Genomic DNA, 27,498 nt, shown 5'->3' on the forward strand with positions numbered 1-27,498 from the left:
AGGAAAACAAGAGAATGGGAAAGACTAGAGATCTCTTCAAGAAAATTAGAGATACCAAGGGAACATTTCATGCAAAGATGGGTTCGATAAAGGACAGAAATGCTATGGACCTAACAGAAGCAGAAGATATTAAGAAGAGGTGGCAAGAATACACAGAAGAATTGTACAAAAAAGATCTTCATGACCCAGATAATCACGATGGTGTGATCACTCACCTAAAGCCAGACATTCTGGAATGTGAAGTCAAGTGGGCCTTAGAAAGCGTCACTACAAACAAAGCTAGTGGAGGTGATGGAATTCCAGTTGAGCTATTTCAAATCCTGAAAGATGATGTTGTGAAAGTGCTACACTCAATATTCCAGCAAATTTGGAAAACTCAGCAAGGGCCACAGGACTGGAAAAGGTCAGTTTTCTTTCCAATCCCAAAGAAAGGCAATGCTCAAACTACCACACAGTTGCACTCATCTCACACGCTAGTAAAGTAATGCTCAAAATTCTCCAAGCCAGGCTTCAGCAATATGTGAACCGTGAACTTCCAGATGTTCAAGCTGGCTTTAGAAAAGGCAGAGGAACCAGAGATCAAATTGCCAACATCCGCTGGATCATCAAAAAAGCAAGAGAGTTCCAGAAAAATATCTGTTTCTGCTTTATTGACTATGCCAAAACCTTCGACTGTGTAGATCACAATAAACTGTGGAAAATTCTGAAAGAGATGGGCATACCAGACCCCCTGACCTGCCTCTTGAGAAACCTGTATGCAGGTCAGGAAGCAACAGCTCGAACTGGACATGGAACAACAGACTGGTTCCAAATAGGAAAAGGAGTAAGTCAAGGCTGTATATTGTCACCCTGCTTATTTAACTAATATGCAGAGTACATCATGAGAAACGCTGGGCTGGAAGAAGCACAAGCTGGAATCAAGATTGCCAGGAGAAATATCAATAACCTCAGATATGCAGATGACACCACCCTTATGGCAGAAAGTGAAGAGGAACTAAAAAGCCTCTTGATGAAAGTGAAAGAGGAGAGTGAAAAAGTTGGCTTAAAGCTCAACATTCAGAAAACTAAGATCATGGCATCTGGTCCCATCACTTCATGGGAAATAGATGGGGAAACAGTGGAAACAGTGTCAGACTTTATTTTTCTGGGCTCCAAAATCACTGCAGGTGATGATTGCAGCCATGAAATTAAAAAACGCTTACTTCTTGGAAGGAAAGTTACGACCAACCTAGATAGCATATTAAAAATGCTTTGCCAACAAAGGTCTGTCGTCTAGTCAAGGCTATGGTTTTTCCAGTGGTCATGTATGGATGTGAGAGTTGGACTGTAAAGAAAGCTGAGTGCCGAAAATTTGATGCTTTTGAACTGTGGTGTTGGAGAAGACTCTTGAGAGTCCCTTGGACTGCAAGGAGATCCAGCCAGTCCATTCTAAAGGAGATCAGTCCTGGGTGTTCATTGGAAGGACTGATGCTGAAGCTGAAACTCCAATACTTTGGCCACCTCATGCGAAGAGTTGACTCATTGGAAGAGACCCTGATGCTGGGAGGGATTGGGGGCAGGAGGAGAAGGGGATGACAGAGGATGAGATGGCTGGATGGCATCACCGACTCGATGGACATGAGTTTGAGTGGACTCCAGGAGTTGGTGATGGACAGGGAGGCCTGGTGTGCCTCCCTGGGGTCGCAAAGAGTTGGACATGACTGAGCAACTGAACTGAACTGAAAATGTTGTTCCATTCTAATACTCGTATGTTTTTATAGTAATGTGTTAACCCTATTAACAGAGGTATCAAAATTGAATTTTCTTCAGCATTGACAGCAACAAAAGTGACTTTTTTGTTGTTACTTAAAATGACAAAACAATGCTTCTTGATTCTCAGTTGCTTTGTGTCTAATACCTGTCTTTGTGAAATGCTGTTGTAGGTTTTTCTGCTATACCACACCTTATGATTCCATCCACTGCCCAAGCCACGTTAACCAATATTTTGTTGTCTGGAGTACCCACTTATGGGCACACAGCTCCGTCTCCCCCTCCTGGCTTGACGCCTGTTGATGTCCATATCAACACTATGCAGACAGAAAGCAAAAAAATCTCTGCTGCTTTAAATGGACACACACAGGTAATGCCCTTCATATAGAAGCTTGTGATTTATGCTGTTCGTAAAGGATAAGCCACTGGTAACATGTTTAAACTTTTACCTGAAATGAATTTTAGTATTGTGACCATATCTCTGTGCTATTTTCTACTGTTATTTTAGTCTCCAAGTATAAAATATGGTGCAATATCCACTTCATCACTTGGAGAAAAAGTGCTGAGTGCGAATCACAGTGATCCATCCCGGCAGACAACTGGATCTGAGCAGACATCTCCCAAATCAAACCCCACGGAAGGTATCTTTCCTTCTGAACTTCAGCCTGCTCTGTTGATTGGATAAAGGGATCGTAAAAAGTCTATGCAGTGATTTTTGAGTTGGTTTTGCTAACTAGTTATGACTCATCCTGCCTCAAGGATGCAGAAGGACAATATCTTGAACAGAGTTCCAAAGAACATAGTGAAAGAGCACTTTCCCATTCCATTGGAACTTCCTAAATTAAAGTGAATGTAATTGTGCAGCAGGAAAGCATTGATTTGCTGTGTAATTTTTTCCAAGTAGAGTATTTCTCTTTTTTTTTCAAAGTAACCCAGAATTTGTGTTCTTGCTTTTTTTCTTTTTTTTAATTTTAATTGTAGGCTAATTACTTTATAATATTGTGGTGGTTTTTGCCATACATTTCTATCAATCTTTAAAAAATATGAGGGTCTACTTTTCAAATTTCATCTTGTATTTTTAAGATAGCCTTAATTTAAGGCATCATCTCTGTAGCTGAAAGCTGTTATGCTGTGTCTCCATAGAGTCAGAATCTGATTAGTTTCTGTTGCAGGTGATTGTTGATAGTAAGGTGATATTTTGATTTTTTTTTTTTTTTGATGTGTACCATCTTTATTGTATTTGTTTATAATACTGCTCTGTTTTATATTTTGGTCTTTTGGCTGTGAGGCATGTAAGATCTTAGCTCTCTGACCAGGGACTGAACCCTCATCCCCTGTATTGGAAGGCAAAGTCTTAACCACTGGACTCCCAGGGAAGTCCCCTGGATTTTTACTTTTGTTTTCTTCTCCTCTACAGGTTGTAATGATGCTTTTGTTGAAGTAGGCATGCCTCGAAGTCCTTCCCATTCTGGAAATGCTGGTGACTTGAAACAGATGATGGGTCCCTCCAAAGTTTCCTGTGCCAAGAGGCAGACAGTAGAACTATTGCAAGGCACGAAAAACTCACACTTACAGTACGTATCTTAATTTTGCAGCCCTTGATCCTTTGAAAGAAAGTATGTAACAGGTTGGATATACATTAAACTGAATAGTTAGTGCTCTTTGGTTTAAGTACATTTGATATTTGTGTTTTTTTTCATTTCTTTTTATAATTACCTTCTCTTTTTACTTTTAAAAATTTTATTAAGAATAGTATCTGGTAACCTTCACCTTTATTATAAAATAAAATTCAACTAAGTAAATTTAAAGATTGAATTGATTTTATTCAATAGTTCACGAAATCAGCAGCATCCCATGACAAATGGGATACTAAATCTTAGTGTTCTATCTGATTTGGAAAGGATTTGGATATTTAGTGACTATCTATCATTTAATTTAGCAAAACTTTAAGGTTTTAGGTTACAAATAATATTGTAGAGAAACTATTTTAAAAATTTACTGAAAAACCTTTATTTCATTTACATTCACAGTAATCCCCTTTTATCTTTGGGGGATATGTTTCAAGACTTGCAATGGATGCTTGAAACCATGGATAGCCCTGAATTCTACATATTCTCTGTTTTTTCTATACATATATAACTATGATAAAATTTAATTTATACATTAGGTACAGTTAGAGATGAACAAAAACTAATGAACAGTTGCAACAATATGAGTTATGTGAATGTGGTCTCTCATTTTGTCTCTGTCTCTAAATATCTAATTGTACTATACTCACCCTTCTTCTTGTGATGATGTGAGATGATGGAATGCCTGTGACGAAGTGAAGTGAGGCGAATGATTACATTGTGATGTAATGTTAGGCTATTATTGACATCAGGAGGAGGATCCAGGATCTACGACCCTGGATCGTAGAGCCATGACACTGTTGATGGTTGGGGAATCCCAGGATGGAGTAGAGTGAGGTGATGAGAAATTTCATCACACTATTCAGAACAGCAAACAATGTAAAACTTATGACTTATTTTTGAAAGTTTTCTTCTAATATTTTCAGACTGAGGTTGATGGTAGGTAACTAAAACCATGGAAATTGAAACCATAAAGGGGGACTACTGGATTCAATTTACTTGATTTATATAAGCACTTAATATTTTAAAGCCATTTTAATAGAGCTTTTTTATCTACTTATTTACTTATTCATTTAATTTACTGCCAATTTTGGCATCTGTAGGTGGAAAATTCAATACATCTCTAACACATACATTGTTGTTGTTTAGTCAATAAGTCATGTCTAACTCTTTTGTTACTTTTTTATAGCCCACCAGGTTACCTCTGTCCGTGGGATTTCCCAGGCAAGAATACTGGAGTGGGTTGCCATTTCCTTCTCCAGGGGATCTTCCCAACCCAGAGATCAGACCCACATCTCCTGCATTGGCAGGCAGATTCTTTACCACTGAGCCACCTGGGAAGCCCCCAACACATACATAGACACACATGAATTGACAGAGACCTTTTGGGTTCCACTTTTAAATTACTGCTGTGAATCAAGTACAATAATACAAAATTTCACTGGTCATAAAAAAATGTTGGATTTAAGTTGTTTTCTGGTAGATGAAATAAGTCTGCCCAAAGGGGTGAAGTTTTTTACTGAATTGGTGGGGAAGACACTTAAATTTTTTTTGTCCACCCACCTATGTTTCAAATGATCTTTTCCTTTTGTTCATCTTCTGATGGAAATTGCCTCCCAGAAGTGTACTCGGGGGTTATCAATTTTATTTTTTTCTCAAACTTTAAACTTTTTACTTTATATTGGGGTCAGTTCAGTTCAGTCGCTCAGTCATGTCCGACTCTTTGCGACCCCATGAATCCATGAATCACAGCACGCCAGGCCTCCCTGTCCATCACCAACTCCTAGAGTTTACCTAAACCCATGTCCATTGAGTCGGTGATGCCATCCAGCCATCTCATCCTCTGTCGTCCCCTTCTCCTGCTGCCCTCAATCTTTCCCAGCATCAGGGTCTTTTCAAATGAGTCAGCTCTTTGGCCAAAGTGTTGGAGCTTCAGCATCAGTCCCTCTAATGATGGCTGATTAATAGGCTTCCTAGGTGGTGCTAGTGGTAAAGAGCCCACCTGCCAGTGCAAATAGACACAAGAGATGCAGGTTTGATCCCTGGGTCTGGAAGATCCCCAGAAGGAAGGCACGGCAACTCACTCCAGTATTCTTGCCTAGAGAATCCCATGGACAGAGGTGGGCTACAGTCAACGGGGTCACAAAGAGTCAGACATGACTGAAGTGACTGCATACACATGCATAGCCGATTAACAATGTAGTGGTACTTTCAGGTGAACAGTGAAGGGATTCAGCCATGTATATACATGTACTCGTTCTCCCCCAAGCCCCCCTTCCATCCAGGCTGGTGCGTAACATTGAGTTCCATGTGCTGTACAGTAGGTCCTTGTCCATTTTGAATGTAGCAGTGTGTACATGTCAGTCCCAAACTCCCTAACTATCCCTTCCCCCTAGCAACCATAAGTTCATTTTCTAAGTCAGTTCATTTGTATCATTTTTTTTTAGATTCCCCATATAAGGGATGTCATATGATATTTCTCATTCTCTGTCTCACTGACTTCACTCAGTATGACTCTCCCTAGGTCCATCCATGTTGCTGCCCATTCAGAAAATGGGCAAAAGACCTGAATAGACATTTCTCCAAAGAGGACATACAGATGGCCAACAGGCACATGAAAAGATGTTCAACCTTGCTAGTTATTAGAAAAATGCAAATCGAAACTAGAGTGAGATGTCACCCCACAGGTCAGAATGGCTATCATCAAAAAATCCACAAACAACAAATGCTGGAGAGGGTGTGGAGAGAAGGGAACCCTCCTACACTGTAGGAGGGAATGTAAACTGGTACAGCCACTATGGAGAACAGTATGGAGGTTCCTTAAAAAGCTAAAAGTAGAGCTACCATATGACCCTGCAGTCCCACTCCTGGTCATGTGTCTAGAGAAAAACATGATCTGAAAGGATACGTGTACCTCAGTGTTCATTGCAGCACTTTTTATGAGCTAAGATATGGAAGCAAACTAAATGTCCATAGACAGATAAAGAAGATTGTAATACACATATACAATGGAATATTAATCAGCATTAAAAAGAATGAAATAATCCCAGAAGTTTTTAATGCAATATTTGCATCTCAAAGGTAAAGGGAAAGAATAAAAGTTCCTCCGAGGACTTCAGCTTCCTAAGGCCAGAATTTCTACAATACTTTTGAGATAAATAGGTGAGGTTTTAGGACCGACAAAAGGAATAGATGTTAAAGTTAGTTAGTTCCTAGTTTTGCAAAGATTTGTAAGATAAGGAAGAAGAGTTGTTCTTAATTTCCCCCAAATTGGATTGCAGCCTAAGTGGCATTATAGTTTGAGCCACCCATCTAACTACATTATCCTTAAAATATCAAGGAGAAGATTTCTAACTAAGATGGAAATCAAAAGATTTCTGTGTTCTGGATTTAGAGCTGTTTGCCTTTGAATATTTTAGTGCATCCTTTCACAAAGGCTTTAGAGCATTTTTCTTTCCCTCTGGGTGCATAGGTAGTTTCATTTTGCTTAAGGGAAGAGGTGTTAAAAAAATTCCCATCAGCTTTTGAATATCAGCTTCCAATTTTTGATCAATTTCTGATTGTAGATCTACTTAAACAAAACCAAAAAACATTTAACTCTCTTGTTAGTTTTCAGTATAGACAAACAGTAAATATTTCTGGCAGTGTTGAACAACCCCTTGGACTTAAGAGCTATTCCAAAAGAGAGTGCGAAAATTATTTTATTTTCCTTTCTTTATTGGGTACTACACACAGAGACCAGGAGTGCTCTTTCTGGTAAGAATTTTCACCCTTAGTTGACTTCTGACAGTTTTCTGAGAATCTCATCTGTAGGCTCCAAGGAGGGTTTAAAATAGAAGATTAGCTCCAGTGTCTTCAGAATTTGGCAGAGTTTTTCATTAATTTCTACTTAATTTCCCTTAGCTGTTTAAGGGAATAATGTAGCAGTTTACAAGAAAATACCGCAGAATCTCATCCATTCTGGGAAAGGCCCATACAGAGACCCTCCTCTGAGGTTATAAGGGTGTCTACTGATGCTGAAAACTCGGCCTCTGTGCACCAGTGCTGAATTGAATCTCAGAGACAAAGTTTGGGGTGAAGTAGAAAAGAATAGCTTTATTACTTTGCCAGACAAAGCAGGACACTTCAGGCTTGTGCCCTGGAAAACTGTCCCAACATGAGAGGGTTTAGTGAGGAGTTTTATAGTAATAGTTCTAGGGAAGGGTTGCTGATAAGGATTGGGGTGTGTGCAGGCCTACATTCCTTTAATGCGCCCTCAGGTGGTCTCCTAACCTGAGGAGCTTCCTAACCTAACCAGCTTCTCTGGTTCTCTAGGCTGTCAAACCATGAGCTTCCCTCTGGAATGAGGACTGCTTCCTCAAGTAGTTTGTCTTATTTGTTGAGGGTTTTAGTTCCCTGGAAGAGCTCAGAGATGTTAAGTGTATCTGACTGAGGTGGAACCAGGACCCTGCCCCAAGGCTGCACTGTTGTTTCCTGGCTGCTCCTCCCTTGTCTCTGAATCTCCTCCCTCCCCTGATTAGCAGCTGTTCACATCTCCCCTTTGGAACTCAGGGATCATACAGGCCAGAGCCTGTTCCCTGCATGTAAGAAACTGGGGACATAGAAAGCCTTCATGACTAGAAGACCACCTACATGGTGGACTTTTGTTGCCATCTTGCAGTCTCTTCAGATGGAAAGACAGTTCAGACAGGATTACTGGAATGAACTCAAAGAGGATAGGGAGTTCCTGGTGGTCCAGTGATTAGGACTCTGCGCTGTCACTGGTGAGGGCCTGGGTTCCATCTCTTGCGGGGGAACTAAAATCCCACAAGCAGCATGACATGGCCAAAAAAAAAGTGTAGAGGAGAGCAGTAGCAGATAGTCAGTCATATTATCTCCTGTTTTAGGTACCTCTTGTGTCTTCAATTTTTCATTAGCCTTTTTGCAATGAATCTTTCAGTGAAGCTATTTTGGAATTTTGAAGCCTTCTGGAGCATTCGGCATGTCAATTAAAATAGGTATCCTCCCCCCGCTCCTTTTTTTGTGGGAGTGGGGCAGGAAAGCTCTTGCTTTTAAGTGCAGTTCTTAAATGATCTTGTATAATTGGAACATGCTTCATAATGGCCTTTCTAATTATAGGTTGTCTTTAGTAACACTTTGACATTTTTATAGATAGTTATAGCTTCCAGGGCCATAGTTCTTAGATGTAAAATCAGCAAGTGTACCAGAAGGTAGAGTGCTTAACTCTTTGAATATTAAGGATCCCATTTCTTCCAGCTAAGCCTTTTTGGGTTTGGGGGAGCCAGATTAATATGTGCTGTGGGCCTAGGGATTGTGTGGTACTTTCCAGTGCACCTTGTTACATGGAAATCTTCTTGAGGCTGGTGGATGAACTAGGGTCAAGCTAACCTAGACAGCTTATGTGACCTGCTTATTTGAACTCAGGAGTCCTTGAGTTAGGTGGAGAGTACTTCATCAGCTTTTAAAGGCTTCACCCTTGCCCACTAATTTTTGCAACTTTTTGGCCACAGAGATTCCTAATAGCAGTAGCTTGTACAAAACAAGACAAACAAACAAGTGTACCTTAAATCAGCAGTAACCAAAAGATTCTTCTGTGTCCCACCCATTTAAAGGCCCTGTGTGCACCCCAACAGTTCCTGCCATGGGACCTTGGACTGGGGAAAGAAGTGAACCAGCAGACCTCAACAAATGGGGACTGAGGACTAGGGGCTCCACGTATATAGTTCCCACATGGATCTTGGGACAGAATCAAGGCCTGGGGGTTTCCACCAATTAATTGACTGTCATGGTCTGAAATAAAGGGTAGGGGCTTGAGCTCCAGGCAGAGCCATCTGCCAGATTCAGCTGACCTGCCCTGTACTGGGAAGCCCATTAGATTGGGAGCTCAATGCAAAGAGAGCAGAGCTCAGAACTGAAAGGAACTTACCTACACGCCTCAGAAACAGAGACAGAGAACTGAAAAGGGTTTGCAGGTGCCACACCCATGTTTCTTATGCCCAAGGTTACTGGAAGTCTCCTTCAGTCTTATTACTGCCATCAAATCTGTTAAAAAAAGAAAAAAACTAAAACTCAGTTTAAAGATCAAATTTGCTTTATTCAACATGAATCAGCAGCATCCCATCTAGTAAATAGAAAGAAGCTCCAAAATGCTGTAGAAAAATTTTTTAAAGCAGCAAAAATGAGGGACAAGGAAGTCTTCCACAAAAGAAAGGATTATTTCAGGCAAGGTCACGTTCCTGTGAAGTCAAGTGGGCCTTAGGAAGCATCACTAGGAACAAAGCTAGTGGAGGTGATGGAATTCCAGCTGAGCTATTTCAAATCCTAAAAAGGTGATGCTGTGAAAGTGCTGCACTCAGTATGCCAGCAAATTGGAAAACTCGGCAGTGGCCACAGGCCTGGAAAAGGTCAGTTTTCATTCTGATCACAAAGAAAGGCAGTGCCAAAGAATGTTCAAACTATTGCACAGTTGCATTCATCTCACACACTAGCAAAGTATGTTCATGATTCTCCAAGTCAGGCTTCAACAGTACTTGAACCATGTACTTCCAGATGTTCAAGCTGGATTTAGAAAAGGCAGAGGAACCAGAGATCAAATTGCCCACATCTACTGGATCATCGAAAAAACAAGAGAGTTCCAGAAAAACATCTATTTCTGCTTTATTGATTACACAAAAGCCTCTGACTGTGTGGTGGTGGTTTAGTCGCTAAGTTGTGTCTTGACTCTTTCGACCCCATGGACTGTAGCCTGCCAGATTCCTGTGTCCATGGGATTGTGTAGATCACAATAAACTGTGGAAAATTCTTCAAGAGATGGGAATACCATACCACCTGGCCTGCCTCCTGAGAAATCTGTATGTAGGTCAAGAAGCAACAGTTAGAACTGGACATGAAACAACAGACTGGTTCCAGATTGGGAAAGGAGTATGTCAAGGCTGTATATTGTCACCTTGCTTATCTAACTTACATGCAGAGTACATCATGTGAAATGCCGGGCTGGATGAAGCACAAGCTGGAGTCAAGATTGCTAGGAGAAATATCAATAACCTCAGATACACAGATGTTACCACCCTTATGGCAGAAAGTGTAGAGGAACTAAAGAGCCTCTTGATGAAAGTAAAAGAGGAGAGTGAAAACACTGGCTTAAAACTCAGCATTCAAAAATAAGGTCATGGCATCTGGGCCCATCATTTCATGGCAAATAGATGGGGAAACATTGGAAACAGTGACAGAATTTATTTTGGGGGGCTCCAAAATCACTGCAGATGGTGACTATAGACATGAGATTAAAAGACCCTTGCTTCTTGGAAGAAAAGCTATGACCAACCTAGACAGCATATTAAGAAGAGACATTACTTTGCTGACAGGTCCATCTCGTCAAAGCTATGGTTTTTCCTGTAGTCATGTATGGATGTGAGAGTTGGACTGTAAAGAAAGCTGAGGGCTGAAGAATTGATGCTTTTGAACTGTGGTGTTGGAGAAGACTCTTGAGAGTCCCTTGGACTGCAAGGAGATCCAACCAGTCCATCCTAAAGGAGATCAGTCCTGGGTGTTCATTGGAAGGACTGATGCTGAAGCTGAAACTCCAATACTTTGGCTACCTCATGCAAAGAGTTGGCTCACTGGAAAAGACCCGGATGCTGGGAGGGATTGGGGGCAGGAGGAGAAGGGGATGACAGAGGATGAGATGGTTGGATGGCATCACCGTCTCAATGGACATGAGTTTGAGTAAACTCCAGGAGTTGGTGATGGACAGGGAGGCCTGGCGTGCTGCGATTCATGGGGTTGCAGAGTCAGACATGACTGAGCGACTGAACTGAACTGAGGCAAATATAACACATGTATTTTTTTAATTAAATTTTTTTATTGAAGCATAGTTGACTTAAAATGTGTTATATAATAATTCTATTCTTACTTCCTCCTTTCCTCAGCAAAGTCTGTTTTGCTTTTATGAAAAGAAAAATCTGTTCTACTTTTTTAAAGTCTTTGATTAATTATCATTGTTCCCATTTTGTCCAAATCTGCTTTATCTGTTTTTCTCGACATGGTACTAATATGCCAAATTAACATTATTTGTTATCGGGGGCTTCCCTGGTGGCTCAGATGGTAAAGCATCTGCCCGTAATGTGGGAGACCCGGGTTCGATCTCTGGGTTGGGAAGATCTCCTGGAGAAGGAAATGGCAACCCACTCCAGTATTCTTGTCTGGAAAATCCCGTGGACAGAGGACCCTGGTAGGCTACAGTCCAAGAGATTGCAAAGAGTTGGACACGACTGAGTGACTCACTTTCTTTCTTTCTTAGAGGAATAATGTTAGGTTAGAGAAATAATTCTGGCTTTAAAACCACCAGTGATGTGCACTGCATACTTCCTTGCCTTCGCTTATACTGTTCTGTCTGAGTTGCTGCTGTTCAATGGTGAACCTGCAGATGCCCTTTCAATTCCAAGTCACAAGCCTGTGTGATGCCTCTGAACTTTTGTCAAACAAAAGAAGCTCTTTGCTTCTCCTGTTGTGTTCTAATAGCCCTTTCTAAATTCCTCTGAATTCCCCTGGCACAACTGAATAGTGAATGATACAAAAAAGAATGTGTAAACAAATCAGCTCTTTGACTAATACTGTTAGTTATTTCTGTTTTACTTGAGCTTAACCTTCAGTTGGAGTTAAACTTGAGGTGCATATCTAGGACACTATAAATTCTGATAATTCAAATAACTCTCCCTCGTTTTAAGAAGCACTTTCATGAGCTGTTCTTCCCCTGCACCCTGAACAGATATTAAAGAATATTTATTTATATGCTGCCTTTATCACAGCAGATTTGTAGCAACATCATGTGTATTGCACACAGATGAAATGGGTTATCTGCATGCTTTCAGACTGACTCAGTTTGCTCAGACTAGGTAAACATGGGTCACAGATATCTCCTTGATGTCTATAAATTAGGAATCTTGTCTGTATGTCTATTCCATGTGTACCATATACAAAATGTCATATATACATATTTACTGTGCTTGAATATATATTTTGAAATAGTTTCAACACCATGTTGAGATTCAGCAACTCGGCGTTCATATCCCATCTCTACCATTTACCAGAGCCGTGACCTTGGATAAGGTACTTCCCTCATGCGAGAAATAGGGACAATAATACTGCCTTCCTCATAGCAGTGCTATGAGGATCACATGAGATAACACCTGTAAATGGTGGACATGGTAAGTCTAATAGTAAACGTGGCCCCAGCAAAGGTGTGGTGCATGTGAATGAAACAGTGGCGTGTTCAATTCCAAACTCTCTCTCTCACAGCAGCGCTGACAGGTTGCTCTCAGACCCTGAGCTGAGTGCTGCAGAAAGCCCGCTGGCTGACAAGAAGGCTCCGGGGAGTGAGCGCGCTGCCGAGAGGGCAGCCGCTGCCCAACAGAGCAATGAGAGGGCCCGCCTTGCCCCACGGCCATCCTACGTCAACATGCAGGTAATGATTAAACAAAAAAAAAAGGCAGAGTCATCCAAATGTAGGCTGTCTGGATTGAGGGAAATGGGGAATTCAGTGAGCCCTCAGCAGTAGAGCAGAAATTCCGTTTTCCTTCTGCATGCTCAGTTCAGTTCAGTTCAGTCTCTCGGTTGTGTCTGACTCTTTGCGACCCCGTGGACTGCAGCACGCCAGGCCTCCCTGTCCGTCATCAGCTCCCAGAGTTGACTCAAACTCATGTCCATTGAGTTGGTCATGCCTATTCAAAATTATATTTAAATATATATGCAGTAGTTAGGAATTGGTTTTGCTATAAACATTAAAAATGAAATGCAGGATTTAGTTTAAGTGAGGAGAATTATTTAAAATATTAAAAGTGATCTAACATGGTCTATGTCACTGTGTCTTATGCAAATGACATTTTTCATGTGTTACTTAAATAATTTAGATAAATGTGCGAGCTGCTATTTCTGAGCATTTACTGCCTCATGGCATAGTCTTAGATAAATAGATTTATAAATAAATAATATTTATATTATTATCCTTCTATCTGTAAAATGGAGAAGATGAATTTGTTTGGTGCTCCTTAGACAGTTATAAAAATAACTAATGTGAGGCTTTAGTTTTTTGAAAGGAGATGCTAAATATTATTGATGATTATGTTGGTTCACAGATTTTTATGATTATTTTAAACGATTTCCTCAGCAGGGATTTTCTCTGTATCCATTTTCAAACTATTAGTCCAATTACAAAATAAATAAATAAACTATTGATCATGGAATTCAGAAATCTGATTTTTTTATTGATCACAATATGAAAGATAAGGATTCTGTGCTTTTAGAGATGTCTATAAACATTTGGCTTCAGTGTCTGAATTAATGGGTAGACTTACCTACTTCATAGTAAGATATATCATCTCCATCTCCCCACCTCCAAAAAAGAAAAAAAACTTCACAGAATCCTAGAAATAAAGAAGTTGTCATAAATATGTCAAAGAAATTAATTCATGAAACTAAATTGTACTTCTGTAATTCCAGTGAAAACTACAGTGCAATCCTGCTTGTCTGCTTATACTAATCCTTGGCATTTGAACATTTTCATGTTTTTAGATGAATGTTTTTACAAAAGCCATGGCGTTTACAAGGTGCAAAGTTAAAAACAAACATTTATTACATTTTCTCTGGTGGATATATTTTCAGTTATTATAAATTAAAGTTCTCTCATTTAAAAAGTATCAGATTCCTTTATGGTCCCTTTGTGAGTTTCGTCCATCTTGTGAGTCTCATCTTTTCCATCAAGTTTATACCTATAGTGAACCTTTTCATGTTCCTTTCTTTTAGGATGGATGAGAGTGTTCCTGGTGATAGAGTTTCAATTTAAATAGATGTTATTTATGCCATTAGTGAAGAGCTGACTTTTAAAATCACTAAGAAATCAATGATAAGAGTTACTGAACTTTGACAGGCAGAGAGTTTGAAGACTTCTGTGATTTCTGGAGCTAAAGATGACCTTTGTCTCCTGTAAAGATGACCTTTGTCTCCTGACCATTCTTGGACTTCTGAATCTCCAGCTCTCTTTTCACATTTATCTTACTTTCTAATTTATTTTGTGGTTATTTCTTTTACTCACCCCTGCTAAGCCTCCGTATGATTTGAGGCTATAGATTATTTTTGAATCATTGTTCTGTTCTTCCACAAAGTGTAGCACAGTATCTATAACCAGAAGGCACTCAATAAATATTTATTGAACAAGTAACTTTAGAATCTCCCCACATCTTGCCTTAGACATTAGTCATTAAAAGTTGATTTTAACTCCCAGAGTCATTTTAGACCTAGGATTTCAAAAGAAAAATCAAACCATGTTATCTAAAAATCTCACTCTCCCAGTTTACTGCCATGTTCCTTCTGGTTGGTCAAAGTCAACCAGTTTACTTTCATTATTTTGACCCGATCATTTGTAGTACTTTTTGCTTTTAGAAGTATCCTGTTTCAGACTATAAAGCCCTGTGTATGATGGTATAGTCCTCCTGGGAGGAAGGGCCAGTGGGTTCTTGGCCCTTGTCAATGGGTTCTTGAACTATCTTTGAGACATTTTTTTTCCCCTAACTTACTGAAGTATAGTTGATTTACAGTATTGTGTTAGTTTCAGTTGTATAGCAAAGAAGATATACATATATATGTATATATCTCTGTTCCTTTTTTCAATTATTTTCCATTATAGTTTTTTATTTATAAGGGACATTTTAAAATCAAGCCTAAGTTTCTGAAACACGGGAGTTGAGAACCCTGAGTCAGCATTTGCTGCTGCTGCTAAGTCGCTTCAGTCGTGTCCGACTCTCTGCGACCCCATAGATGGCAGCCCACCAGGCTCCCCCGTCCCTGGGATTCTCCAGGCAAGAACACCGGAGTGGGTTGCCATTTCCTTCTCCAAGAGTCAGCATGTGAGATGTAGTTATATCTGGACTTCTTTCTTCAAAACTTACCTCGGTTTGTATATAGACCCATCTGTGTCATAGTCACTTATTCAGTGTGGTTGAGAAGAATAAATTGTGCCATCCTAGTCCTGTGCAATACAAGATAAATAAGTTTCATTTTTTAACTTAGGTTTATATTTTTATTTAGGTTTAATTTTAATGTTCTGCTTGTGTCATTATTAAAGCTAGACATTTGTCATTTATGTCACTTTAAAAGCATAGATAATGCCAATTAAGTTACATAATTTCATAGGTTGTTGTGACATCATACCATTTTACCCAAATGAGGAGGGGATTTTGAGAAATACAGGAGGCCAATAATAGATAATCTGAAAGTATTTTGAGAATGCATTGTTTTGAAATTTAGCATAACTCTTATTAAGTTATTCACTGTATGTTAGCATATATTGGTCCTGGTATGTTAAATATTCATAATAAAGAGGAATTTTTTTTCCTTTTGAAGGAAGATTTCTAACTCTTGTCACTGTCATGACTTAAAGTCAGAAGTAGTATATTATTATAAGGAATTAGTTTTGAAAACATGTTTAAGTTTATCAGGCTTGTGTGGGGCCCTGTCACATTATGGTGCCGAGCTTAGCATTTGTCTCAGGCAGGTGCATGGGCCACAGTCATGTAATCTTTTCAAGGAGTATTGGCGTGACATTTGGATAAACTGACAAGAAAGATGTTTTCTGTCTTTTTCAGGCATTTGACTATGAACAGAAGAAGCTGTTAGCAACCAAAGGTATGTGATACATTATAATCTATACTTTGATTTTTTTCAGTAGACACATAGAAAGTTTTTCAGTACTGATATTGAACTGGGAAATTGGACTTTCATAAAAGGAAACCCAGAATGTTTAGGTTCAAGTTGCATAAACTTTGTTGAGGTTGCATAGATTAGCGTTAGATCATTTAAGAAATAATGTATCATTTTAAAATTTACTGTTACTTTGTATAAAATGTTTTATGAAGACATTTTAAGGTATTTTGTGTTAAGAAATGATATTCAGTGGTAATTTCTTTACATACATCAATGAAAAAATACTCATCAATGTTGTATTTAAGAAATGCATTAAAAATAGCAAGCATTTGTTTTATGTTCTCTTTTCCAAAGCTATGTTAAAGAAACCAGTGGTGACGGAGGTCAGAACACCCACAAACACCTGGAGTGGCCTGGGGTTTTCTAAATCCATGCCCGCTGAAACTATCAAGGAGCTGAGAAGGGCCAACCACGTGTCCTATAAGCCCACAATGACGACCACTTTTGAGGTTTGTAGAGTCATGCCCTGCTTACTCTTCCTGTCGATTCTCTCAGCAAAAGAGAACCATCTTCTCTCCTCTCCCATTCTCTATTTACATAAGGACAGTTTCTTAATGGTGATTTGCTTTAATTTCTAATACTGTAAACGTATTGCTATGAGATAGATACAATCTGATATATTATGATCTTTTACATGTTTTCTCTCAAAGTTGTTGATCAGCTGTGAAGGAAATTTGGATAAATGTGTTTTTGTTAGGGGAGAATGTCAGAGAGCAGGGCTGAGATTAAGCAAAGGGCATATGTAATATGCCATAAAAAATGTATAAGGAATCCCTTCATTCCAGGGTATCACTCACAAGACCACCAAGGGGGAAAAGGCAATTATTCAACAAAAACAAGTTCTCAGATCTGAGTTAAAAATTCAGTGTGTTCAGATGTGCCAGGAACACAGCAGGAAGTATCACAAATAAGAGCTCCAAAACATTATGCTTCCCAGATGTTGGCTGCAGGGCTTAGGGGTGAGACGGGGAAGCTGGCATCCTCACCATAGGGAGAAGGGATCCAGAGCGCCTTGCTTCTCTGCCCGGGCTGTACGTGACTCAGTCAGCAAGGCCTTTTCAGTTGCAGAGTGTCAGATTTTGGCTCTAAGTCTTTTGCAAGTGCAGGTGGAGTTAGAATGCGTGCACGTGCACACACTCACGCACAGAACTGCAGAGACTGCACAAACCTAAAAGATGGATGAAAATTATTAATCCAAGAATCACAATGTTCAATGAGACCACTGGAGGCTCAAAAACAAATACTGGTTAAGCGTTTCATAATTGTTAGTCTAATCACTAACATTTGCAGATTGACCTTCATTTCTCCACCCATTTTCTTTGTAATAAATTAGAATGTTGATGAAAGGCTAATGCAAACATGCAATTTTTTTTCCCCTTTGTCTCTTTGAGAAAGTGAAAAAGAAAGTACTATTGAAATACTAAAAAGCACAGTTTCCTGCAAATTTCATTGTCAGACTTACAGTAGCAATTTGGCAGGGTATATTTAAAGACTGAAGTTACTGTTGGCAACTCGAATGCAGGAATCATTATGAAAAATTTGAGGCCCTAGGAGTTATACACCCCTCTTCCTGCCATTATAGCTCTGAGAGAAAGTCAACACCTCCTTTCATTGGCAGAGGCCTTAAAAACTGCTGTGCTCATTCCCAGGCTTCCACTGGCGTACCTGCCGTCTGTTGTGCTCACCCCCACCTTCAGCGGAATGGAGCTTTAGGTGGTTGATTAAGTTCCTGTCGTTTCAGAGATGAAATAGTTTGCTTTAGAAATGCTAATTCAATTCTGTTCTCAGAGACCAGTAGTATGACAGGTTGAAATGACGATTGTTCTAATAAAGTAGTTGTCAAATGCAGAGGCTGTGGGAACCTGACAGCCACCACCGACACACGCACAGCTTTGCTGAGTGACTTCCCGCCTCAGAGCCCGTTTGCTCATTGCAGTTATTTTGAGCATGATGTGGGAGAAGGCACCCAGTGCTTCATGTGGTGTGCAGGAAGTCTTGGTAATATTTAGCAACTACTGTTATTTCAACTAAAGAACTTTACCCTGAGGAAAACCAAGAGCCTGATGAAAGATGTGATTCATATACATATATGAATGCTTATTACTGGAAGTATTTCTGCATTTTCAAACTATATATGATTTTTATATCTAAAGGAATACTTTAGAGTGTTACATGAACACATAATGTGCTAGTAATAATTACCTTAAATCACATTCATTTATTTCTTTGATGTTTTATATGGTACATTTTCATCCACGAGCTTTTTTGATCCCTATAAATTCCCAGTGAGGAAAAGGGTCCCAGATCAGTTAAGTGTCTTACTTGAGGTCATCAGTAGTTAGAAAAAAGGACTTGAATTCATTTTGCAAAATTTCTTTATCCTTGTTTTCCTAATGGTTTAACTCAGAGGGAACCTAGCAAGTTAGTTAGTGTTAGTCACTCAGTCATGTCTGACTCTTTGCAACCCCATGGATTGCATCCCACAAGGCTCCTCTGTCCATGGAATTTCCAGGCAAGAATACTGGAGTGGGTTGCCATTTCCTTCTCCAGGGGATCTTCCCTACCCAGGGATTGAACCTGGGTCTCCCACATTGCAGGCAAATTCTTTACCATACAAGGTGATATATAAATGCTCTAGAGCCATGTTAAAAGACATAAGAATCACTTGGTGCACTTAAAAATGCAGATTCTTCCCCCAGCATCTCACTCATCAGGGAAAGAGCCAGCAGGAACCAGTAATTTACATTTTCACCAAAAGCCTAGTCTGATTCTGATGCAGGCACCCTCCTGGAAACACGGCTCTGCAGGGATGTACCATGAGGGGAACGACTCAGAAGTGGTGTCAGAACCCGGAGGGCCTCTGCTCTGGGTCTTGTCCAAGGACGAGTAGACCACGCTCTATGGGCTTGAGTTTGCAGGCTCCTGAGTCAGTGGCTGAATCCCTCCTGCGGCTTTTCTTGCTTTGGTTCTCTCGGGCCAGCCTGTTCCACCTTTCTGGCTAATGTCTAACAGCTCATTCACATTGAAAGGTGGGGGAGAGGATGAAACCAGCGAGATCAGTGCCAGGGCATTCACCAGGTAACCTGCTTTTATTCACAGCCCCTTTAAACAGTGGTGATAAGAGATAGAATCAGGCTTTCTTCGGGAATGATTTTAGATTCTTGTGGTGTGGAGGACTTTCACATACCCCAAAGCCATCAAAAGGAGGTAAAAGGGCATGATCTGATACTCTGAAGCAGTTGCTCTTTGTGGATGCCTGCCCTCCTCTTTATTCTGCTAAAACTCAGAGGGATTGTAAACTGGGCAATTAATGGGTTAGCACATAGGGACAGGGTGGGAATTGAGAAGGACCTGGGGAAAAGTGGACAGGGCTTAAAATATTTTTTTAAAGATTTACAACATCTCCACTTGTAGCACTATTCTAAAATCAGAGGGTAGTTACAGCCAGAATGGCCATCATCAGAAAATACACAAACAATAAATGCTGGAGAGAGTGTGGAGAGAAGGGAACACTCTTACACTGTTGATGGGAATATAAATTGGTATAGCTACAATGGAAGTTTCTTAAAAAATTAAAAATAGAGCTACCTTATGACCCTGCAAGGAGATCAAACCAGTCAATCCTAAAGGAAATCAGTCCTGAATATTCATTGGAAGGACTGATGCTGAAGCTGAAACTCCAGTACTTTGGCCACCTGATGCGAAGAACTGACTCACTGGAAAAGACCTGGTGCTGGGAAAGATTGAGGGCAGGCGGAGAAAGGGATGACAGAGGATGAGATGGTTGGATGGCATCACCGACTCGATGGACATGAGTTTAAGCAAGTTCTGGCAGTTGGTGATGGACAGGGAAGCCTGGTGTGCTGTAGTCCATGGGGTCCTAAAGAGTCTGACACAACTGAGTGACTTAGCTGAACTGGCTGATGACTCTGCAATCCCACTCCTGGGCGTATATTCAGAGAAGAACATGATCAAAAAGGATATACATACCCTAGTGTTCACTGCAGGTCTGTTCACAGTAGCCGAGACATGGAAGCAACCTAAATGTCCGTTGACAAAGGAATGGATAAAGAAGATGTGGGTACATATATACAAAACAATGGACTATTACTCAGCCATCTAAAAGAATGAAATAATGTCATTTGCAGCAACATGAGTGGAACTAGAGATTGTTATACTGAGTGAAGTAAGTCAGAGAAGGAGAAATATCATATGACATCCTTTATATGTGGAATCTAAAATGAAATGATACAAATGAACTTATAAAACAGAAACAGACTCAGACTATGAGAATGAGCTTTATGGTTGCCAGGGGGATGGGTGGGGGAAGGCATAGTTAGGGAGTTTGGGATTGACATGTACATGCTACTGTATTTGAAATGTATAACCAACAAGGTCTGTATAGCACTTGGAACTCTGCTCAATGTTATGTGATAGCTTGGGTGGGAGGGGAGTTTGGGGGTGAATGGCTACATGAAGTTGTATGGCTAAGTCCCTTCACCGTTCACCTAAAACTATCACAACACTGTTTGTTAATCGGCTATACGCCAATACAAAATAAAAAGTTTAAAAAAAATTAGGGGGTAGTTAGAAACACTCTTTTTCCTTATTCTTTTCCAAAGAAAACCAAAACCAAATGGACAAGTAGGATGCTCTGGAGAAGTACGTTTAGCCAGTGGGTCCTGACTGGTGTGGGTTACTGAGTGTGTAGGGAATCAAGGCACATGGGTTTCCTGCTCTAGGAAGCTTGCTTTAGGCAAGAAACTGATGCTTTGAACACCCTGTTCACATTACTGAGAAACTAGACTAGAGAGACTGTTTCCAGTTTTAAGGCATTTTTGAGAAATTAGACTTTTCCAAAGAATTCCTTTAGATAAGAAGCAAGTAGCTTGAGGGCTATTTTTGTTTTCTTCAAGACTCAAGAGTATGACCCTATCCACTTAATGATATACTGGGACAGCAAAGATCAAACAAAAGGTTGCTTTGACCTGCAGTATTTCTGTCACATCAACGGAACTAAAAAGTTTTGGATTTTCCTTTTCTTTTTGCCACTTATCTCTTAAAGGCATTAGAAATGGTTGTGTATTCTCTGGAGCAGGTAAAACCTGTATCAGAAGTTAAAAGAAGGTTTTAAATTTCCTCCTGAGAGTAATGAGGTTGTCTGACTATTTTAAGTCTTACAAATCTAAATAATTTTGTGATATTTACCAGTTTGTTGTCTTCTAACATATCACAATAAACTGGTAAATATCACCAGATTATTTTTTATTTGATGTTTTTAGAAAACATCATGTTTAGCCAGATCTGAGATAACTGTGTGAATGAAATCAGCTTAGATCTTAGATGAGTGACTTTTTAATACTCAAAGAGAGTTTAGATACAGAAGTTTTAAAATATATAGAAATACTACATAATGGTCTCTTTCCTGGTAATTAACCAGTTTTGAGCATGTTCTTATTTCTCTTGCTGCATGGAATTTATCTGGTTGAATTATGTTAATGATGGTTTTAACTGAAAAACCCATTTTTTTGCTGTGAGGAGCCTTCCTTTCCCTAGGCCCCTTCCCAAAAGTCAGCAAAGGGGATCCCGTAGATGTAGGAAAAGGTGACTGTGAGATCTAGTAATTCTGCAATTATTTATCAATAAGCATGTCCTGTGCTTTAGATGCAGTTCTGGGCATTAGATACAATGCTTGAATACAGATTCTTGCTTTCATGGATCGAGCTTTTTTTTGGTGGGTAGAGAGAAATATATAACAAGTTAATCAGAAGGCATTAAGTAATTAAAGTCCCTGATAGATATGAAACAGAGGCTGTTTTATATTGGGTAGTTTTAGCTGGCTTTAATGAGCAAATGACATTTAAGCTAAGACCTACATGGCAAGAAAGGGCCAACCTTGTGACCATCTAGGGAAATAGTACTAGGCCAGGGAGACAACTGGCATTATCATATTGGAGTCAGGGCAAACTGGTAAGTTCATGGAGCAGAAGGTGGATAGGGTGGTGGAGCATTGAAGATAAGGTTGGAGAGACAGGCAAAGACTTGTTTATGGAGCATTTCAGCCCATGGTAAAGTACTGGTAAGGGATTATAGGACTGTATGCTGAGCGAGGCATGGTTTTGTTCTAATTTGCATTTAAAAAAACAACCTACAACCTAGTTGCTTCATGGAAAATGGATTATTGGGGTGGGAGGCAAGAAAGAACCAACATGTCCATTAAAGAGGCTATTAATGACAGTGGTGGAGATTGGTAAAAGTAGGTAGATTTGGGGTATGTTTATATACGACATTGATAAACTGACAAATTGGATATAGTGAGGAGAGGATGAATGGTTGAGCAACTGGGTGAATGGGCATCACTTACTGAGATGTAGGAATTCTGGGAGAGGAGTAGATGTGAGTGTAGCTGTGGGGATGGTCGTGAACAATATGGTTTCAAACACTCTTAAGTTTAAAATGTCTGTGAGACAGTAAAATGGAGGTATCAGATTGGCAACTCCGTGATGCTAAATTTCAGTAGAGAATTCAAACCTGGAGGTAACAATTTCAGTCATGGCTATTGTTAAGCTTTGAAAAAGGTTGTGATTACTGATTATTTAAGGAGAAAGTGTAGAGAGAGATGATAAGGAATGTGAAGACCAACCCTGACATTTGGAATAGAAAAGAGAGGAAGATCCTACAGTAAGGATTCAGTGGGGCAGCTAGGAAGTCTTGAGGGTGGTGTCATGAGTGGTATCATAGTGCCCTGAAGAAAGAAGTGTTACAGCCAGGCACTGTCAGCTGTGGGTATGCTGCCATGGGACTGAATTGAGTTCAGTGACCTGAATAGTAAAGGATTCTCTTGGAATTACCCAGTAAACATAAACCTTGGGTTATCAGAAAACGTTGACTCTAATACTACAGATATATAGTACAAAGTGTGGTACCTGAAATATAGTGATTAAATAAATGAATAAAGAATGAATAAATGCAGGTTCGGTATAAAACTTTGAGATCTTTTAAATTACTATTTTTATTTTGATTTGGGAGAGTTCATTTTGGTTTCCAGGCACTTGTCATTTGCTGGACAGATCATGTACTTAATTTGGGTGAGGTGACACAGGACAGTGCCAGACTGCTCTCCACCCTTCCATGCTGTGAGCTGGATTCCTCTCAGAGCACTGGGTGTAGCTGCACCACTCCCCTGCTCGACCAGGTGAGACACTAGGCAGAGAAGCTCTCCATGCCAGATGGAGGACTGGCCTTGTGGTCCCCAAAACAGAAATCTTAGCACCTACTCCTCCACATCTTAAGGAGTGACTCTTTTCACTGGGGTCTCTCAGAACCCCACCAGACGTCCATTTCATCATAGCGGACTGGAGTACAAAAGTAGGACGTTAAGAAACACCTGGAGTAACAGGCAAGTTTGGCCTTGGAGTACAAAACGAAGCAGGGCAAAGGCTAACAGAGTTTTGCCAAGAGAATGCAATGGTCATAGCACCCTCTTCCCACAACACCAGAGAAGATTCTACATGTGGACATCACCAGATGGTCAATACCAAAATCAGATTGACTATATTCTTTGCAGCCAAAGATGGAGAGGCTCTATACAGTCAGCAAAAACAAGACCAGGAGCTGACTGTGGTTCAGATCATGAACTCCTTATTGCCAAATTCAGACTTAAGTTGAAGAAAGTAGGGAAAACCACTAACCCATTCAGGTATAACCTAAATCAAATCCCTTACAATTATACAGTGGGAGTGACAAATAGATTCAAGGGATTAGATCTGATAGAGTGCATGATGAACTATGGATGGAGGTTTGTGACATTGTACAGGAGGCAGTGATCAAGAAAAAGAAATGTAAAAGGCAAAATGGTTGTCTGAGAAGGCCTTACAAATAGCTGAGAAAAGAAGAGAAGTGAAAGACAAAGGAGAAAAGGAAAGATATTCCCATCTGAATGCAGAGTTCCAAAGAATAGCAAGGAGAGATAAGAAAGCCTTCCTCAGTGATCTGTGCAGAGAAATAGAGGAAAACAACAGAATGGGAAAGACTAGAGATCTCTTCAAGAAAATAAAAGATACCAAGGGAACATTTCATGCAAAGATGGGCACAATAAAGGACAGAAATGGTATGGATCTAACAGAAGCAGGAAATATTAAGAGGTGGCAAGACTACACATAGAGCTGTACAAATACGATCTTCATGACCCAGATAATCACGATGGTGTGATCACCCACTAGAGCCAGACAACTGCAATGCAAAGTCAAGTGGGCCTTAGGAAGCAAAACTATGAACAAAGCTAGTGGAGGTGATGGAATTTCAGTTGAACTATTTCAAATCCTAAAAGATGATGCTGTGAAAGTGCTGCACTCAATATGCCAGCAAATTTGGAAAACTCAGCAGTGGCCACAGGACTGGAAAAGGTCAGTTTTCATTCCAATCCCAAAGAAAGGCAATGCCAAAGAATGTTCAAACTACCGCCCAATTGCACTCATCTCACATGCTAGCAAAGTAATGCTCAAAATTCTCCAAGCCAGGCTTCAATAATATGTGAACCATGAACTTCCAGATGTTTAAGCTGAATTTAGGGAAGACAGGGGAAGCAGAGATCAAACTGCCAGTATCTGTTGGATCATCGAAAAAGTAAGAGAGTTCCAAAAAAAATCTGTTTTATTGACTAAACCAAAGCCTTTGACTGTGTGGATCACAATAAACTGTGGAAAATTCTTCAAGAGATGGGAATACCATACCACCTGACCTGCCTCCTGAGAAATCTGTATGCAAGTCAAGAAGCAAAAGTTAGAACTGGACATGGGACAACAGATTGGTTCCAAATAGGGAAAGGAGTACGTCAAGGCTGTATATTGTCACCCTGCTTATTTAACTTAAATGCAGAGTACATCATGCGAAATGCCAGGCTGGATGAAGCACAAGCTGGAGTCAAGATTTCCGGGAGACATATCAGTAACCTCAGATATGCAGATGACACCACCCTTATGGCAGAAAGCAAAGAAGATCTAAAGAGCCTCTTGATGAAAGTGAAAGAGGAGAGTGAAAAAGTTGGCTTAAAATGCAACATTCAGAAAACTAAGATCATGGCATCTGGTCCCATCACTTCATGGCAAATAGATGGGGAAACAATGGAAATAGTGACAGACTTTATTTTGGGGGGCTCCAAAATCACTGCTGATGGTGAATGAAGCCATGAAATTAAAAGACGCTTGCTCCTTGTAAGAAAAGACTATGACCAACCTAGACAGCATATTAAAAAGGAGAGATATTAGTTTGCCCACATAGGTCTGTCTAGTCAAAGCTGTGATTTTTCCTATAGTCATGTATGGATGTGAGAGTTGGACTATAAAGAAAGCTTAGCACCGAAGAATTGATGCTTTTGAACTGTGGTGTTGGAGAAGACTCTTGAGAATCCCTTGGACTGCAAGGAGATCAAACCACTCAATCCTAAAAGAAATCAGCCCTGAATTTTCATTGAAAGGACTGATGGTGAAGCTGAAACTCCAATACTTTGGCCACCTGATGTGAAGAACTGACTCATTTGAAAAGACCCTGATGCTGGGAAAGATTGAGGGCAGGAGGAGAAGGGGACGACAGAGGATGAACTGGTTGGATGGCATCACTGACTTGAGGGGCATGAGTTTGAGCAAGCCTCAGGTGTTGGTGATGGACAGGGAAGCCTGGTGTGCTGCAGTCCATGGGGTTGCAAAGAGTTGGACGTGACTGAGTGACTGAACTGAACTCAGAACTCCTCTGCTCACCCTCTTATCAACTCCTTCATAATGAAGGAAGAATACTTCACCATGTGTATATGACCAAGTGTCCTTGGTATTCTTGCCTGGAAAATCCCATGAACATAGGAGCCTAGTGGGCTACAGTCCATGGGATCGCAGAGAGTTGGATATGACTGAGTGACTGACACTTTTGGTAGCTGGAGAAAATGACTATAAACAGGTCCCACACCCTGTTCTTGAGAATATGCATTTGTGGGTAACTGCCATGGCTAGCAACTGAAATAAATGATAGGGGTCTAATGTGGGTTCTTTGTTCCTCCCACTCTGGGAAACTCACCTTATTAAACATTTCCCTGTCTGGCTTTATTTACAGGGTTCATCAATGTCCCTCTCGAGGTCCAACAGTCGTGAGCACCTGGGAAGTGGAAGCGAATCTGACAACTGGAGAGACCGAAATGGAATAGGTCCTGCAAGTCATAGTGAATTTGCAGCTTCTATTGGCAGCCCCAAGCGTAAACAGAACAAATCAAGTGAGCTTTGACTTTTCCTCATACTTTTAGATGTAATCAGCTTGGAATTTACTTGGTTTAGTGTGATGTTCAAGTATAAACTCTGGACTTCATGCCTTTAAGAGTTTTGCATTACTCGCATGTCGCCTCCTCTGAGAAGCCTTCCCTGTTTTTCCCAGGGAAGCAGGCCATTTGTTCTCTGCTTTCACTGCATTTCGTATATGCTTTCACTCTACCATTTGTCTTAGTGAAGTAGTTATTTGCATAACTGTTTCTTTGTGTAGAATTGAGATCCACAAGCCAGGGACTATATTCATTCAGTAAACTTTATTGCCTATGCACCAAACATTCTTTAAGGCTGTACCTTCTTTTTTTTTAAGTTGAAATATAGTTAGCATATAATATTATGTTTCAGATATACAGTGTAGTAATTTTACATTTGCAAGCATTATGAAATGATCACCATGATAAGTCTAGTATCTCCTATACAGTTATTACAGTATTACTGACCATACTCCTTATGCTGGATGTTATATTCCTGTTGCTTTTTTATTTTATAACTGGAGATTTGTACCTCCTAATCCCCTTCGTCTGTTTCACCTCCCCAACTCCCTCTAGTAACCACTCATTTGTTCTCTGTATCTGTGAGTCTGTTTTCACTTTGTTTTATTTTTTTAGATTCCACATATAAGTGAGATTATACAGTACTTGTCTTTCTGTTTTTGACTTATTTCACTTAGCAGTATACCTTCTGGATCTGTCCATGTCGTTACCCATGGCAGGACTTCGTTTTATGACTAATACATTATTGTATATACACCTTTTATCCATTCATCTGTTGATGGACACTTAGGTTGCTTTTGTATCTTGACTATTGTAAATAATGCTGTAGTGAACAGAGGGGTGCATATATCCTTTTGAATGAGTGTTTTTGTTTTCTTTGGGTAAATACCCAGAAGTGAAATTGCTGGGTATGGCAGTTCTATGTTTGATTTTTTAAGGAACCTCCATACTGTTTTCCATAGTGTCTGCACCAGTTTACAATCCCAGTAACAGGAGGCTATGCCTTATTTCTTAATTTGTTATTTCTTCCCAAAGGTCTAACAGTGTCTGGCACTAGTAGGTGCT

The 27,498-nt window shown here is 40.1% G+C and overlaps 1 protein-coding gene and 1 long non-coding RNA gene across 7 annotated transcripts in view; one reads left to right on the forward strand and one right to left on the reverse strand.

Annotated features, from left to right (window-relative positions):
- Nucleotides 1–27,498, forward strand: part of BICC1 (BicC family RNA binding protein 1) — a 360,147-nt gene that overhangs the window by 315,713 nt on the left and 16,936 nt on the right. For 3 of the 4 annotated variants that reach the window (XM_043925259.1, XM_043925257.1, XM_043925260.1), the window contains 7 exons: nucleotides 1,923–2,119; nucleotides 2,258–2,390; nucleotides 3,167–3,323; nucleotides 12,675–12,840; nucleotides 16,016–16,055; nucleotides 16,428–16,582; nucleotides 26,235–26,391. In XM_043925259.1, the coding sequence (XP_043781194.1) occupies nucleotides 1,923–2,119; nucleotides 2,258–2,390; nucleotides 3,167–3,323; nucleotides 12,675–12,840; nucleotides 16,016–16,055; nucleotides 16,428–16,582; nucleotides 26,235–26,391 (1,005 nt within the window). The remainder of the gene's footprint in view (nucleotides 1–1,922; nucleotides 2,120–2,257; nucleotides 2,391–3,166; nucleotides 3,324–12,674; nucleotides 12,841–16,015; nucleotides 16,056–16,427; nucleotides 16,583–26,234; nucleotides 26,392–27,498) is intronic. The other variant, XM_043925258.1, reaches the window with a different exon arrangement.
- LOC122708769 overlaps nucleotides 1–27,498 on the reverse strand; it is a 45,566-nt gene that overhangs the window by 5,553 nt on the left and 12,515 nt on the right. Inside the window, exons 4-9 of one of the 3 annotated variants that reach the window (XR_006345305.1) lie at nucleotides 20,124–20,173; nucleotides 17,120–17,301; nucleotides 15,320–15,399; nucleotides 14,467–14,549; nucleotides 13,730–13,798; nucleotides 9,304–9,419 (exon numbers count right to left, since the gene is read on the reverse strand). This is a non-coding gene — a long non-coding RNA (uncharacterized LOC122708769). The remainder of the gene's footprint in view (nucleotides 1–9,303; nucleotides 9,420–13,729; nucleotides 13,799–14,466; nucleotides 14,550–15,319; nucleotides 15,400–17,119; nucleotides 17,302–20,123; nucleotides 20,174–27,498) is intronic. The other 2 variants (XR_006345306.1, XR_006345307.1) reach the window with 2 other exon arrangements.

Source organism: Cervus elaphus, chromosome 15 (assembly GCF_910594005.1).
Source record: "Cervus elaphus chromosome 15, mCerEla1.1, whole genome shotgun sequence".
Classification (NCBI taxonomy): domain Eukaryota; kingdom Metazoa; phylum Chordata; class Mammalia; order Artiodactyla; family Cervidae; genus Cervus; species Cervus elaphus.